The sequence below is a fragment of the Anthonomus grandis genome, chromosome 20 (genome assembly GCF_022605725.1).
Source record: "Anthonomus grandis grandis chromosome 20, icAntGran1.3, whole genome shotgun sequence".
Taxonomy (NCBI): Eukaryota; Metazoa; Arthropoda; class Insecta; order Coleoptera; family Curculionidae; genus Anthonomus; species Anthonomus grandis.
Genome location: NC_065565.1, coordinates 5,734,507 through 5,752,685, shown reverse-complemented (window position 1 = coordinate 5,752,685; position 18,179 = coordinate 5,734,507). Strand labels below are relative to the sequence as shown.

Below are 18,179 nucleotides of genomic sequence, written 5' to 3'. Positions count from 1 at the left end.
CTAACATTACCGCTAACACTTAATACAAGCAAAAGTGTGTTTCATTCTCGCTAGTTCCGTGGTTCTAGACCTTTGAATGCTTATTAACTTAACCCTAGTCGATGGATATTCATGAAAATTGGTAAAAACGATCCTCAAACCATCCTGTAAATTACGGTATAACTCTCCTAATCTAACATTACCGCTAACACTTAATACAAGCAAAAGTGTGTTTCATTCTCGCTAGTTCCGTGGTTCTAGACCTTTGAACTCTTATTAACTTAACCCTAGTCAATAGATATTCATGAAAATTGGTAAAAACAATCCTGAAACCATCCTGTAAATTACAGTATAACTCTCCTAATCTAACATTACCGCTAACACTTAATACAAGCAAAAGTGTGTTTCATTCTCGCTAGTTCTGTGGTTCTAAACCTTTGAATGCTTATTAACTTAACCCTAGTCCATCGATATTCATGAAAATTAGTAAAAACAATCCTGAAACCATTCTATAAATTATAGTATAACTTTCCTAATCGAACATTACCGCTAACACTTAATACAAGCAAAAGTGTGTTTCATTCTCGCTAGTTCTGTGGTTCTAGACCTTTGAACGCTTATTAACTTAACCCTAGTCCATAGATATTCATGAAAATTGGTAGAAATAATCCTGAAACCATCCTGTAAATTCCAGTATAACTCCTTTAATCTATTATTTACTCTTACCATTATTTTGAGCAAAAGTGTCTTTCACTCTCTATAGTTCTATGGTTCTAAACGTTTGAACGCTTATTTCTTTGCCCCTGGTCTATTGCCTTTTATGAAAAATGGTAAAAATAGACCTTGATTCATCCCCTAAATAACAGTATAACTCTCCTAATTTAATATTAACCCTAACCGTTATTATGAGCAAAAGTTTCCAGTGCTTGATTAAAGCAACCATTTACTTCTTGTACACTAGTCAATAGCGTAGTTCCTAGGGCTCAGATCGACATCATTTTTATTTTAAAAGTTTCCTTGGAAGATTTTTAAGATTCCATTAAAAAAATCGCGAAAATCCACGCAACAGAACCTTATTTATTCAATTTTTAAAGCCATAACTCCAGGAACGAGGGCAGGGTAAAGTAACTTGTGCCATAACCCCTCTTCTACTACTCAAATCGGGTTGATTTTCATTTTGAAATTTACTTTAGAATGTTCTCTAAATTCCAGTGAAAAAATCACGAAAATCCACGCACCAGAACCGTTTTTATTCCAGTTTTTAACTCACACGTCCCCAACTCTTAACCCATTAACACTGACCTCACCAAGGCCTTCGACACCGTTTTTTAATAGTTCCTTCGCAGATGTCGCCCCCTACGGCTAATTGGAGCCACGTATAGATGGCGCGCATTATGTCGATAAAACAGGAATCCACTCGCGCCAAACTCTCACCGACGTTTTTCTGACTTTTACGGGATCCATTTGACAGGTAGCGATTTTGTATTTTGTCACGTTAAAGAATCCGTTTGTGTGCGCGAAGGGTGTGTGCCCCAACAAAAACATTCTGATTTTCATGTGGTGGTTGAATTTCTCCACTTATTACCCTTTAATTAATTAATTAATATCAGGTAAGCACCTTAATTAATTAACGAATAAATTGCTCGATGAACAGTGGTGCCTATACGCCATTAAGGCGAACCTAGTACCGGCAGCAGGTTCCTTGGCTTTCTTTTATTGGGAAAATGTTTGGAATGTTACAGTTCCGACCTGTTTTTGCCCATTAACTTTAGATATCAATTATGTTCCTAAGAATCTTGCTCTTACTATATCCTACAAGTCTATTGTAATTAAATTAATTATTCATTAAGGTCAGTAGCAGCTAATTGACAACCTGTAGGATCGACTGGTTCATCATAAGTCTAAGAAGTGAAAACTTTTCCAATCGGTACTGTGTAACTGTTAAAAATGTTTGAGAAGTCCAATAAAGTCGAATATATGATGTAAAACCTGTTTCTCTCTAATACAATACATCAACGTTTTATTACTATTACCATTTTGCTTTATAACCACTTAATGTGAATAGTTCTCCAGCATTCCTAGCAGTGTGATAACTATATTATTATTGGAGCATTAATATAAGCATGGTGGTTCTTTATGCTTGCAATTGGATATGCATATTATAAACTTGCTATATCTGGAAAATCAGAAGTTGTTTTATAGTTTTTTAAAAAATTAATTTATATTTGTAGTGACACACTTTAATAAATATGCCTTGACCTGATAGGGTTGATAAATATATACCAAAAGAACTGTATTTTGGACTAATGAAAAACAGTGATTTTTCAAAGGAATTTCTTACTGGGCAAACATTTGGGGTGGGCGGCGGGGTAAGGGTTGTTTTGATGAAAAAAGATGTTTCTGCAGTAAATATATATGCAATATTTAATTTTATAACACTGTTTATTTAAATTTAACATAATTTTTATATATTAATAGTAGCTCAGATTTAATTAGTGTTGAACGTGCAATAGACAAGATTTTTGAGAATAGCTTACACCATACAGCAATTAGTTTTGACCTTTGTTGTGCAGAAAATTCTGATGATATGATATATGAGGAATATTTTTATGATTTTGGTAAGGGAGATTACATAGCAATTAACGATTGTCTTGCTGGGATAGACTGGAATCAATTGTTTTTGGGAGAGACAGTTTCAATTTTCTATAATGTGATCTACTCCTTAATGGAAAGATTTATTCCTCTAAAGAGGTACAAAAGTTCTTCTTTTCCATCTTGGTTTTCTTTAGAGCTTCGCAGTTTGATCATAAGAAAGAAAAAAATTCACAAAAAGTTTAAAATTAGTGGTCAACAGCAGGATTATGATGAATTTGTATTGTTGAGACAACAATGTGGGTACTTAAGAGTGTTGTGCTATCAACAATACATTAATAAGGTGGAAATGAATCTTGCTGGCAATCCAAGGTACTTCTGGTCATATATTCAAAATAAAAGAACTGGTTTTAGTCTTCCCTCCAGAATGACATACAATAACAGGATTAGTATGAATATCTTGGATACTGCGGATATGTTTGCAGAATACTTTTCATCCATCTATTCGGATGAGCAAGTCAATGACATACCATCTTTTGATTTTGATAAATCAATTTGTCTGAGCACTTTAACTCTGTCAACACAGGATGTTTATGAGGTTATTACTTCCTCTAAGAATAAGCTCTGCTCTGGACCAGATGGGATTCCGGCATTCTTCCTAAAGAAATGTGTTTGTGTTCTTACGAAACCAATACTGTTCATTTTTAACAAATCTCTAGGTACTGGTTCTTATCCCACTCTCTGGAAGAGCAGTTTTCTAAAACCCATTTTTAAATCTGGTAGTAGAAATGAAATTTCCAATTATCGGGCTGTGTGTAACCAATCTGAGTTGCCAAAGCTGCTTGACTGCCTGGTCGGTCATAGGATTGCCTGGAGCTTTAAATCTTTATTTAATCCTGAGCAATTTGGATTTATAAAAGGGAGATCTACTGATGCTAATTTGGTGCTGTATGTCAACTACCTCTACCGCTGCTTGGAGAAGGGACTTCTGGTTGACTCAATATATACTCAAAATATGTACATAACAATTCAACAGTATTTCTCTCACCTGTTACCTAGATAGAAGTCATTGATCTATTAAAAAGTTTAAGTGATAGTTCTGCTCAAGACATCTTTGGTTTGAGCAATAAAATATTGAAACAACTTGCAAATGGTTTGGCCCTACCACTATCTCTAATAATAAACAAATGTTTGTCATCTGGTACATTTCCACAAAAGCTTAAAATAAGTAAATTTGTTCCTATATTTAAAAAGGGTAATATGGATGATCCAGGAAATCATCGACCCATATCAATAATACCGATATTATCCAAGCCCATTGAGCTCTGTCTAAACCAATGTCTCATATCTTTTCTTGATAAACATAATTTACTTTCACCAGCGCAGTTTGGCTTTGGAAAAGGAAGATCCACTGCTGATGCACTCAGGGTAATGGTAGACTACCTGGTTGATGCATTTTAGGGGGGGCAAGACAGTGGGTGCAATTTTCTGTCACCTCTCAAAAGCGTTCGACTGTGTCTCGCATAATATTTTGTTGAGCAAGTTGGTTTTTTATGGTATCCGGGGTATTTGCCTGAAACTTATCCAGTCCTACCTTTGTGAGCGTCAGCAGATGGTGACTTGTGGAGGAAGAACATCCTCCATACTTCGAATAACAACAAGGGTGCCTCAGGGATCAATCTTGGGTCCTCTTCTGTTTTTACTTTATGTAAATGAATTACCTGCCCACTTCTCAGAGGTGATATCTGTACAATATGCGGATGACACAACTCTTCTCAGTCAGCATTCAGATCTGATTTCCCTATAGAATGGAACTAGTGCAACTCTTCACAAGTTAAAAATATGGTTTGCTGACAATAATCTATGCTTGAATCTAAATACAACAGAGGTGGTTAATTTCTCTTTAAGGGAAAGACATCAGAGAATAGACGCGATCAAATTTCTGGGTGTTTATCTAGATAATAAATTATCATGGAAGAACCATATAATAGATCTGGCAAAAAAACTCTCGTCGGTTCTTTTTCTATTGCGCAGAATTGTTCAATGGGCGCCTCCAGTAGTATATAGGGGGACTTTTTAAATCAAAGTTGTCATATGGACTGTTATTTTGGGGTAACTCGGCTGACTGGCAGAGAGCATTTAAGTTGCAAAAATCGGCACTCAGAATTCTAGAAAACAAAAAACCAACAGTAGACCTTTATTCAAAAATTTAAAAATCATGACAATGCCTGGCCTATACATTCACCAATGTCTGATGTTTGCCAGAACATACTCTTTTAGATTTAGCACAGTAAATAGTAGGCACTTATATGACACCAGACATGGGGGAAATCTTTTACTTCCACAACACAGGCTTAGTCTGACCCATAAGGGCTATATGACTAATGCCATAAACCTTTTTAATGCAATACCCGAAACCACAAAACAACTACATTTAAATAGATTTAAGCAAGTAACGAAAAACCTGATTTTGGAGATCTGTCCATACCCGATGCGAACCAAAATTGTATTTTGTTTAATCTTTTTTTTTTTTTATTTGCTATTTTATGTAGGTAAAACTCTGATAGATTAATGTCTCCCTTTGTGCACTGTATTATTGGCGTTTGACAGTCTATACCTTTTGACGATGCTAAGCTGTTGGATGTATTTGAGCAAATAAAGAAGTATTATTATTATTATAGCATTATTTTCTTCAAGGAACTTGTTTAATTCCATAAACCAGGATCTAATATATTCCTCCGTAACAACTGCCCTTGCCTTGTTTATGCTCTCGGATTCACGTAACCGGATTTCCGGATGCCTCTTTATAAAACAAGAATACCATTTTTCTCCATGTCTACTGTTTTTAAATTTATTAATTTTCCCATTGTCTGTTGCTATTTTAAATACGGTATCTATAAGTTCTTGTTTTTTTATTGGAAATAAATTTGGCTAGTCCTATAACCCAATCCTTAATGCGCTCTTCTCCATGACAGTCATAATTGGCTCTGGACCTGTTCTACGTAATGTGTCTGAAGTTTTCCCCGAAATCCTATCTTGAAGAGTGGCCCTTGGTGCATTAAATTCTTTTGCAGCAGCTCTTATACTCAATCTTTCCTCTCTAATAGCTTGTAAAGCTAAATTAAAGTTTTCCTCTGAGTAGGTAAAGAACTTTCTTGCCTGCACTGATATTTTCGGTTTTTTGTTTGTCTGGACTGTGGCCATCTGGAAAACCATGTAATCTTAGTAATAAGCAGTAGTTAAAATAGGCAACTTTGCCAATATGGCGCTTGTTTAGAAAAGTGGGGACGAGAAAATAACTGAAATTTAAAAAATGCGCGGGATTGTTAAGATTATGCAATTATTTATGATAATGTGAGAAACTGGCCGAGAACTGGTAGTGGCCGGAAAACTGGATGATTCAGCCTATTTAGAGTCTATGGTCTTTTTTTTGAAACAGACCTATTAGGTTGGATAATATGGACAAAAAACAGTGGTTTTTCAAAGGAATTTCTTACTGGACAAATGTTTGGGGTGGGTGGGGGGGTAAGGGTTGTTTTGATGAAAAACAATGTTTCTACAGTAAATATTTATTCATATTTAATTTAACTTTATATATAAAAATTAAGTATACAAGCAGGGTTATTAGACTGGATAATATGGCTGAAAAATTGTGATTTTTCAGAAGAATCTTGTTGGGCAATAAAAATTTGAATTACAAGTTGGAGTAAATCCATAAGTTCTTAGTTTTAAAATCTCAAATGATTATATTCTTAACTTATATTCAAGTTCTCTGTTCTGACCTTTGCAGTTTCCATTCATCTATATTAATAATAATAATAATAAGGCTTTTATTTCCAACAGTCACCCACTTACAGGAAATACAGAAAGAATTGTGTACAACAGGTTTAAGGTTTAAAATTAAATAATACAATATAATATTAAGCTAAAGGAAAAGTTATGGAAGAGGCTTATAGGCTAATAAAAATTTTAGAAAACATACATTTACTCCAAGCATTACCTACCTACAAAATCTCTAAGAAAAATTCAAGATTTAAGATTATTGATTAAAAAATTCTACTAAGAAAGACATTGAAGCAACAAAGAGGTCCAAGTTGTGGTTACAAAGAGTATTAAATAAGTTACACATGTAATAAATCGGCGCCCTTCTAAAAATGTTATTTATTGCTCTATTACACTGAAATGTTCGAGAGTTTCTAGAGTTTAATCTGGGAACAACAAAGTAAATTTGATTTAACAACGAGCTACAGTTGATTTTATAATTAACCAACTTATATAAAAAGACCACGGCCGCTACCACACGGCAGTCGGCGAAGGCTTTCATGTTAAAACGCAAGCATTATATCTTGACATGTTCCTCTTGCTGGATAAACACCATCGGTCTTGTACATTAAATATTTTAAAAATCTACGCTGAATTGACTCAATTTTATCAATCTCCACCTGATATACTGGATGCCATTTAATTGAAGTGTACTCAAGCTTGAAGCGAACAAATGAGCAAGATAAGAACTGCACCACCCTAACTTCATTAAAATTGCGACAATGTCTGATTATAAAACCCAGAGATCTTGATGCTGCTATAACTGTATTATGGATATGATTTTTAAAGTTGAAATTTTGGTCAAAAGTAACACCCAAATCTTTAATTTTAAGACACCTAGTCAAAGGAAAATTTTGTATTTCATAATTATGCTGAATAAAATTTTTGTTTCTACAAAGAGTTACCTGAAAACACTTTGACACATTAAGAAAAAGTCTGTTATTCCGACACCAGGCATATATATTATTTAGTTCAGATTGAAGCAGTTGGCAATCAGATATGGTGTCTACTTTTCTATAAATTTTTAAATTGTCTGCAAAAAGCAGTTTAAGACGTAAAATAGTCAGTGCAAGGTCATTGATAAACAACAAAAAAAGAAGTGGTTCCAAGTTTGCACCCTGTGGGACACCAGATCTTACGATGTATTGATTTTTTTTTTTTTTTTTTTCAAGTACTTTATTGTCGAAAATTTGGTACATGTACACGAATTTTATTGACAAAGCTTCAGAAAATAAATACAATCAAATCAGATTTTACAAAACAAATATAAAAAATTTATACAACATATAAAATGCCTAAAAAAAAAATGCAAGAGAAAATGTTACAAACAAAATCTTTATAAAATAAAATACATGCATGTAGACAAAGGTAGCAGAGATAAAGGGACACATAAAGGTATGTTTAAAATTAAAATTAACAGATTAAAAACTTAGCATCTACTACACAACATCCTCAGCCTTAAAAAAGTCTTCAATCGAATAAAAGGCTTTTAGAAGCAAATATGACTTCAGTTTACAACGAAACTGGCGCTATTCCACGCTAATGTGATTATAAATCATTAAACCGCGATATATAAATGAATCTTTGATAGATGTAAAATGAAGAATAGGAAGGGGAATATTATTAATCTGTCTGGTAGGATAACTGTGATGTCGGATTGGAAAACTGTTCTTATTTTTGAATATTAAACATGCAGTTTCCAAAATAAATAATGATGATAGGGCCAAATAGGGCTCTCTTTGAAAAGATTACCACAATGCATTCTAGAATGGGCCCTAAATAAACTTCTGACAGCCCTCTATAATTTGAACATGCACCCCAAAAAGGAAGAGCATACCTTAAATGCGACTCGAACAAAGCAAAGTACACATCACGAGCGACATCTCTCCCCAGTTCATGAACGGTTGCCCTAACAGAGAAGCAGCCAGAAGCAAGTTTTTTATTTAACTTTATTATATGGTCAGAAAACTTTAAATCTTTATCAATGACTAAACCAAGAAATGCAGAATTGTCTACCATGTCCAATGCGTTCTCACCAAAATCAAGAGTCTCAGCTTGAAAATTGAAACCAATAATGTGGGACTTTGACATATTTAAGCAAAGTTGATTGGAATCACACCATTGCTTTAATTTCAGGAGATCGGCTGCAACATCTCTGACAAGCTGCTTGGGATCTTTATTCGACCATAAAACCGTTGTGTCGTCAGCAAACAATGTAAAATGTCCACATATGCTAAGAGTAATAAGATCATTAATGTATACAAGAAATAGAAGGGGACCAAGAACTGACCCCTGTGGAACACCACAATCCACAGACTCCCTACCAGAAAAGTCACCATTAAGTTAAACAGACTGCTCGCGACCAGACAAATAGCACTCAAACCACTTCAGAGCAACACCCCTAACTCCATAAGCAGAAAGCTTCTGAAGCAGTATCCTATGACTCACACAATGAAAAGCTTTGGACAAGTCACAGAACACCGCCGCAGTCGCCTCTCTTCCATTAACACCCTGGAGAAGTTTGGACAAGAAATCAAACATAGTGTCAGAGGTGCTTTTCCCTGATAGAAAACCAAATTGTTCATCTCGAAGAACCCCTTCCCCCAGAAGAAACCTTAAAAGACGATCCTTCATAAGTCTTTCAATTAACTTAGATAAAGTAGACAAAATTGAAATCGGCCTATAGTTGGATGGACTAGAACAATCACCACCCTTATAAAGAGGCAAAATTTTTGCTAATTTTAGGCAGAGAGGAAATGTGCCCAACTGAAATGAAATATTAATAGCATCAGAAAGAGCCTGAATAGCACTCAAAGGTTTTCCCAATAAATTCACTGAAATACTGATTGGAGCTAAAACCGTCGATTTCGACAAACTGCATTCGGTCTAGAAGGTACGAAGAAAATAATTTTAATACATTTTCAGAGCCACCCAGATAATAAAGTTTTATCAATAAAATAGTAACATCTACTTGATCGAAAGCCTTCTGAAAATCCATGTACAGAACATCCACTTGACTTCTGTTGTTTAGGGCTTGACATATGTATTCGGAAAGACAACATAAACTAGTGATACATGATCTTCGTTCCATAAAACCATGTTGATCGGGCGATATTAGTGTACTTACTTGTGCGTGTAATTGTTTGTGTATACATATTTCAAAAAGCTTAGAAAAATTGCATAGAATTGATATCGGTCTATAGTTTCTAAGTTCTGACTTGTCGCCTTTTTTAAAAATTGGAATAACTCGCGCGATCTTCCAACAAGACGGAAACGACGGTTTCGATAAAGGTGTAGCGCAGTCTTTAACTAAAAAGCTTGGAATAGAATCGGTACCAGATGTCATGTTAATCTGTTTTTGAGTTTTTTGGATGCTTCGATTATATCGGACTCTTGAACAGGATTAATTAAGACTGTGTTTTGACTATGTAGGAAAGTATGAGGAACAAAGTTGCTTGCATCTGAATCAATGAAATTAGCAAAAGCCTTGACTATTGATTTGGGATCCGAGAAATTATTATTGCCATCGTTCACCACACCTGGTATTCTGGAGTCGCCCTTCTTCATCTGTATGTATGTCCAAAACTGAGAACTGTCAGCGTGGATAATTTAGAAATGTACTATCAAGTAGTGTTTTAAGAGCTAGTCTAGCATTTCGAAATATTTCATAGTAATAGTTGTTGTGTTTTTTATATTTTTTGTAAGCTATTTCTTTATTTTCAATTAAGCGAAGTGTACCAAGGGGGATATCTTCGTTTTCGATTTTTTTTTAATGGTACAGTGGTTTTAAAAACATTATTAATTAAGTTATACAAAATGTCACAGGCTTTGTTAACGTTTGTGCATTCAAACAATTGCTTCCAATCGATATTCAAGATTAATTCATATAGAAGAGGAAAATTTGCTTTACGAAAGTTAAACGCCTTAGGAGCAGTTTTGCACAACCCAAAAGGAGACGATTTTTCCATAATTAAATTGCCAACATTGATAAGTAAGGGGGGGTGATAATTTCGCAATCGATGTTTGAAATTACCAAGTCCAATGTGCGCCCCATAACATTTTTTACAATGTTTAATTGTTTTAGGCCCAGAATATTTAAAAGAGAGTCAATCAGTGCGGCCTTGGTGTCAAATTCATTTATATTGAAGACTATCTATTTGATTTATTTATTTATATTATATTTATTTATTTTACAAGTATCAACAGCTACAAGGCCACTTACAGATACTAACTTATCATATGTACCTACTTAAATATACATAACTTAGACCGTAAGATCAACTTAACACTAAGAAGATCAATACCGAACGATAAGACTGTAACAGTGTGATACAGTAAATATGAGTTAGATTTATTTGCATAAAAAAAAAACAGTTCTGTTGATTTCATTTATGTTTATTGTGGTATGTGTATTTTATGTTATTACTAGCTATTAACTATTTTTTTCCTAAATTTAATTCAATTTTATTTATCCTACATTTAATTACTGTCCTGATGTTTATATGAGTAATAAATAAATAAAATATATAATAAATCCTTTAAAAAGGCTCTCTCATTCACTTGTTCTTAATAGTAAATATTATTTCACTTTTATATTAAATAAATACGAAAATGAACATTAGGTAAACAGGTTTTCATACATTTATACTGCCCTAAACTGTATCTAATAGTTTTAGTTCTCTATTAATTAATTTGAATTAAAAAAGTGTTTAATTTGGATGCTAATGTATGTATTCTGTTTCCAGGTTGTGTATAGGATAAGCGTTCAAAATGCCCAAACAAGTAAGTACAAATTTCCTAAAATTACATTTAATTCAAACATTAGAACCCAGTAGCAATAATGTAAATATTTATTAAATATATATCATCTAGTTATATCTAACTTACATGAATGATCTGTCATAGAGTGAGGGTATTGCAAAATATACATACACATACATTAATCTATGTTTAGGATTATATATAAATAAAGGAGGATCTAGCACACAAGCCAAATAATTACAAATTTAATAACCCTACATATTATGTATTATCCTTAAGTACATAAATGTACACCTATTGTTCAAACATAATATAATCACGCCTAGTTTTTCATGTTATTTGGTGCAAAATCTCTGGTAGTTAAAGACCGTAATTAAGCAATGGTGGTGTTTACTAAAAATCATCCATGGTGGAAATGCGTTAACCCCCTAACGTATTTAAGCAATAGGGAGGATCCTATGGTAAGAAAATCAATTGCACCAACTCAACCGTCATATTTCTATATACTGCGATGTAAACGTAACCAAAGGTACCGCGGTACCGCAGACTTGTTTTTCAACGGTCAACGATTACACGTTATGCTTTTTAATACTTTGCGTGGTACCACCGTTGCACGCCACAGTACGAATCTGTCGGGTTTAAAACAAAGGGCGACCGAGTGGGCGTCAAGTGAACCTTTAATACAGACTGTTCTAATGTGGATTTAAGTTCCTCGAGTGGGTTTTTTTACAGAAAAATGGTTTCCAGTAAATTAGTAAGTTCAGTTTTCCTTACATTAAACTCTATTGCCCTGTAATACCTTTGTGGGAGTCCTTGGGTTAATATAAAAAAATCATTGGTCTAGTTTTGTGACTTCAGTAAGGCCTTTGACTGTGTCACTGTGATATATGTGATATCTCTCTTATTCGCTCTGACCTTAGCAACTGTGCATAGGAACCTCGCGCTTCAGTGTGCACTCAATGATCCACCTTGGGTTCGTACACACAATATCCAGTTGAATGTAACTTTTTAATATACATTAACCTCATTATTTATTGCTCTATTCTGTTTAAGTGTTGTGTGGTAATAGAGCAAGGCCATCATAGACTTTTTCAGTCTATTCTTTAATAACGTCAACTGCCTGGAATAAATTATTGAATTTTCTTTTTACAGGCTCTTGAGTCACTATAGTTCGCCATTTTAACGGAAATTTACAGATTTTTTATTATTCTGACAGATGTTCGAAGGTCGGACGGAGGTCTGAACGGTTCACGCACGTCTCAAGACATTTCATTTTTAATCTAGCGTGCCTTGACTGTGTTAAAACGGCCCAGTAGGCTTAGAAACGTTCATTGGACAGTCAGTCGTTTGTTCCTAAGTCTACTTGCAGGAAGTTGCTTAAAACTTCTTAATATGAATAGTTCTCCTGCATTTATTTCTCAGGCAATTATTTTTTGCAAATGAAATGATTTTTTATTAATCATACCCTTAGCCCCCCACCCACCCCACACACCTTACCAGTAAGAAATCCAATATAATAACACAGTTGGTTAATGTAAATTTTATATAATTATACTTTTATATTAATGAATTTATAATACACAAAAAGTGTTATTAGATTGGATAATATGGAAGAAAAACGGTGATTTTTTCAAATAATTTCTTACAGGGTAAATGGGTGGGGTGGGTGGGGGGGGTAAGGGTTTTCTTGATAAATAAAACAGTATTCTTGCAGAAAATATATAATTATATATAATAAGGTGGGGCGGAGGTCTGAACGGTTCCCACACGTCTCAAGACATTTGAATGTTAATCTAGCGTGCCTTGACTGTGTTAGTGGCTGTGACAGTAGGCTTGGAAACATTCATTGGACAGTCAGTCGTTTGTTCCTAAGTCTACTTCCTATTATGAACTACTGTAACATTGTTTATGTTCCTTGTTTAGATAAAGTCACCCTGTATCGTTTGCAGAAGCTTCAAAATCGGTGCTGTAGATTCATTTTTAACTTAAGAAAATATGACAGAGTTTCAGAAAAAATGTGAACTCAATCTAAGATGTATAAGTAAATTATCGGCTCCTCGTTTTCATTCTGCCTTATTTCACAGATGTTTTCTTTTTAATGCTGTTTCGGTGTATTATAATGAATTTCCGAATTCACTTAAGTGCATGTCCATTGCTGGTTTTAAAGTAAAATCAAGGTCGCATTTTCTCACGTTATACAGACGATCTCCTTATAATTTAAAGGGAAAATGTGTACTTTTATTTTGCTTCTTTTTTAGTTTTACGTCATTGCTTATTTTCCAACTCAACATGGGTTTTATGGATTTCACGGGTTTTCTATTATCTTCTTTCGATAACTGCTATTTATGTAATTTGCTACATATATTTTTGTTCATGTAATTAGAGGTTAAGTTGATTAGCCCTAGGCTAGACTTCGCCTTTGTACATTTTGGTATAATAAAGACATTATTTATTTATTTATTTATTTATTTATTTACTTGCAGGAAGTTGCATGTCACTTCTTAATATGAATAGTTCTCCTGCATTTTTTCTCGGGCAATTATTTTTTGCAATAAAAATGATTTTTTATTAATCATACCCTTAGCCCCCCACCCACCCCACACCACTTACCAGTAAGAAATCCAATATAATAACACAGTTTGTTTATTTAAATTTTATATAATTATATATGTAATTTAATAAATATATAATACACAAACAGTGTTATTAGATTGGATAATATGGACGAAAAATGGTGATTTTTCTAAAGAATTTCTTACTGGGTAAATGTGTGGGGTGGGTGGGGGGGGGTAAGGGTTTTTTTGTTGAAAAAAAAAACAGTATTCTTGCAGAAACTATATAATTATATATAATAAGGTCGGACGGAGGTCTGAACGGTTCGCACACGTCTCAAGACATTTGAATGTTAATCTAGCGTGCCTTGACTGTGTTAAAACGGTCCAGTAGGCCTAGAAACATTCTTTGCACAGTCATTTATTTTTTTCAAAGCCTACTTACAGTAAGTTGAAGTAACCCAGAGTTTGATGACGTCAAATGCCTGGAATAAATTATTGAATAATTATTTTAAAGGCTCTTGAGTCACTACAACATACAGTTCTCAGCCTGGCACCCGTTCGAAGGTCGGACGGAGGTCTGAACGGTTCACACACGGCCATGTTGGTCTCATGACATTTGAGTTTTAATCTAGTGTGCCTTGACTGTGTTAAAACGGTCCAGTAGGCTTAGAAACATTCATTGGACAGTCAGTCGTTTGTTCCTAAGTCTACTTGCAGGAAGTTGCATATCACTTCTTAATATGAATAGTTCTCCTGCATTTTTTTCTCTGGCAATTATTTTTTGCAATAAAAATGATTTTTTATTAATTCTACCCTTAGCCCCCCACCCACCCCACACCACTTACCAGTAAGAAATCCAATATAATAACACAGTTGGTTTATTTAAATTTTATATAATTATATATTTAAATTAATAAATATATAATACACAAACAGTGTTATTAGATTGGATAATATGGACGAAAAACGGTGATTATTCCAAAGAATTTCTTACTGGGTAAATGTGTGGGGTGGGTGGGGGGGTAAGGATTTTTTTGTTGAAAAAAAACAGTATTCTTGCAGAAAATATATAATGATATATAATAAGGTCGGACAGAGGTCTGAACGTGTCACACACGTCTTAAGACATTTGAATTTTAGTCTAGCGTGCCTTGACTGTGTTAAAACCGGTCCAGTAGGCCTAGAAACATTCTTTGCACAGTCATTCATTTTTTTCAAAGCCTACTTACAGGAACTTTAATTAACCCAGAGTTTGATGACGTTAAATGCCTGGAATAAATTATTGATTTTTTCTTTTACAAACTATTGATCATTTCCTGATAACTTAGTACGTACACAGTGTATAATGCAGATAGAGAATCGAGGGTGCGCTGATATGTTGCATGAAAGTCTCGCTCATAGCAAGAATAGTGAAAAGATGATCCTTGGTGCCCAGGCAATGTATGGAATGCCCTACTGATTATCTCTTAATTATAATTTATATTATCAAAAAATTACTATATGCTTTAAAATCTGTTATTGAAAATGCACAGTCAAGAGTCAAGGAAAATAGTGACAGCAAAAAAATAAACAAAGAACACTGATGGCTGACTGCTTTAGGCAAGAAAAGGACGGTTACATCATTGTGTTACTTTTCCAACTCACTAAAGGAATGTCTATCTTGGTGCCCAGGCAATGTACCGAATGCCCTATTGATTTTTTTTATAAATAAATCAGGAAAATATGCTCCCTTGAGAGAACCTCAGCCTGCCTTATTATTCGATAAACTGTTCTTATTAAATAACGCAAAATGATTTACTGATTAGAGAAATTGTGTATAGCATGCACGAACGTTTTCGCGGTTTAATGGTCACACCTAATAAACGTTATAATCAGGCGATTAAATGAGTCATTTTTCATACTCAAAACTTTTCATCCTAATTAATAAGTAACCATTATAGGAGGCCATCGTATATATATATATATATAAAACTCTCACTGCAACCTTGTGACATAATGAGTTTAATTACACCTATTTCTAGTTGTGTATAAATTACCGTCCAATGTACGTGGAATTATAAGCGACGAGAAAAATTGTAAGGTGTATTTTGTACGTCGATCATTACATAACGTAGAGTTATACAAATAACAGCTTTGAATATGGACATGTCATCATATAATCAGATATAGATTGATCATCACAGTACACTAGTCTAGTTAGTAGAGTAAAGTTTGCAGATTACTTTTCAATCTCTATCTAATAGAGGGGATGTTACCGGGACATTCTGGGACACAGTTGACGTAGTCTATTTCCTTTAGAATCACTACAGGCAAAATTCAATAATTTATTCCAGGCAGTTGACGTTATTTAGAAAGATGATGCTACAGTTGTTTATAGTATGCATATTCCCTAAATCATTTCATCCAGTAGATTTTGAACTCTAAATATCTCAAAAACTACTCAACGTATTTAAATGAAACAAAGAGCGTTTTAATCATCGATGATCCCTCAACAATTCACCTTTAAGCCCCAAATAATTTCGTCCGGTAGATTTTGAGTTATTCACAATTTATTGGAAAGGTGCACGAACCATGAACTCCCTGACAAAACACAAAATATCTCAAAAACCTCCCAACGTATTTGGATGAAATAAAAAGAATTTTAATCATCGGTGATCCCTCAACAATTCACTCATAAGTCCCAAATCAATTTGTCCAATAGATTCTGAGTTATCCACACTTTAGTGGACAGGTGTTTAGTGTGACAGTTATCTTATAGGTAGGCTTTGAAAAAAATAAATGACTGTGCAATGAACGTTTCTAAGCCTACTAGACCGTTTTAACACAGTCGAGGCACGCTAGATTAACATTCAAACATCTTGAGACGTGTGCGAACCGTTCAGACCTCCGTCCGACCGATCAGTATATATTTTCTGCAAGAATATGTTTTTTTTATCAACAAAACCCTTACCCCCCACCCACCCCACACATTTACCCAGTAAGAAATTCTTTGGAAAAATCATCGTTTTTCTTACATATTATCCAATCTAATAACACTGTTTGTGTATTATATATTTATTAAATTAAATATATAATTATATAAAATTTAAATAAACCAACTGTGTTATTGTATTGGATTTCTTACTGGTAAGTGGTGTGGGGTGGGTGGGGGGCTAAGGGTAGGATTAATAAAAAATCATTTTATTGCAAAAAATAATTGCCTGAGAAAAAATGCAGGAGAACTATTCACATTAAGAAGTGACATGCAACTTCCTGCAAGTAGACTTAGGAACAAACGACTGACTGTGCAATGAACGTTTCCAAGCCTACTGGACCGTTTTAACACGTTTTAATATTTGAGGTGTAGTAATCAGACATGTAAATTGCCGCAATTTCCTCAGTTTTGTAGAAGAAGAGAATCGTATATGATATACCTATATTCTACAGTTTAATAAATAAAAAACTTTTCCAAAAATTTACATGTATTGATACAGTGGGAGTTTTTATAAAGAAAATGTTGAAAAATTAAACCAAAAATAATATAATTTAATCTTAATTTGAAAATTGATGGTAAAATTATTCAAACTGAATGAATTTATTAATTAAATATACATATACATAAATCAAATTGGATTAAGTATTATAATTTTATTGAATTTTGTAAAATGCATTATATTTTATACGTAGCTTTTTTATGCTAAATATTATTTATGTTAATATTAATATTTTTAAAAGATTAAATCAAATAAGGTAATTTCCTCAAAATATACCAGTGAAAATTTTTGTATACAACATAAAATTATTTTTCACTTTTTTGTCAAAAAATTAAACAGCATGAAAATTACTCAAAAAATATTGAAAACTCTTTTTTTATAATTTTTTGTTCTGCAACTGCTGATCTTATCTAAATCTAAAATTTCTAATAAATAAATATAAGTAATAAAATAAAATGAAATGCTTGAATTTATTTTTTTTTTAAATGTTATTTTTGCTTAATAAACTTCGAGAAACTCAAGAGAAATATCATAAATAAAACAAATTATTTTCAACAAAAAAATTGAGCATTGATATGGTTTATTGTTAATAAATTTATTTTTAATTTACCAATTTTCAAATAAATTTAGAAGAAACATCAGTAGAATGCCATTTTTATCTCCTCTTACTGGGTGAAAATAAAAAAATATAAACTTTAATAAAAACTTTGACCATATACAGTTGATTAAATATACCAAAACCAAAAATTTACTAAAAATCACTGTTTTTCGTCCATAATATCCAAACTAATAACGCTGTTTTTATATTAAATATTTATATATAAAATTATATCAAATTTAAATAAACAGTGTTAGTAAATTAAATATTGTAGAAATATTTTCTGCAAGAACATTGTTTTTCAGCAACAGAACCCTTACCCCCCCACCCGCCCCACACAACTTACCAGTAAGAAATTGTTTTGAAAAATCACTCTTCCATATTATCCAATCTAATAAC

The 18,179-nt window shown here is 33.3% G+C and overlaps 1 protein-coding gene across 3 annotated transcripts in view; it reads left to right on the top strand.

The window, feature by feature from the left end:
* The first annotated feature begins 1,438 nt into the window (after positions 1-1,438).
* Positions 1,439-18,179, top strand: part of LOC126747897 (moesin/ezrin/radixin homolog 1) — an 86,138-nt gene continuing 69,397 nt past the window's right edge. For 2 of the 3 annotated variants that reach the window (XR_007664456.1, XM_050456866.1), the window contains exon 1: positions 11,743-11,908. Coding sequence is in view for 2 of the 3 variants with exons in the window: in XM_050456866.1 (XP_050312823.1) it covers positions 11,891-11,908 (18 nt within the window). In the remaining variant the exon portion in view is untranslated. Of the gene's footprint in view, positions 1,590-11,138; positions 11,176-11,742; positions 11,909-18,179 lie in introns of those variants that run through there. The other variant, XM_050456867.1, reaches the window with a different exon arrangement.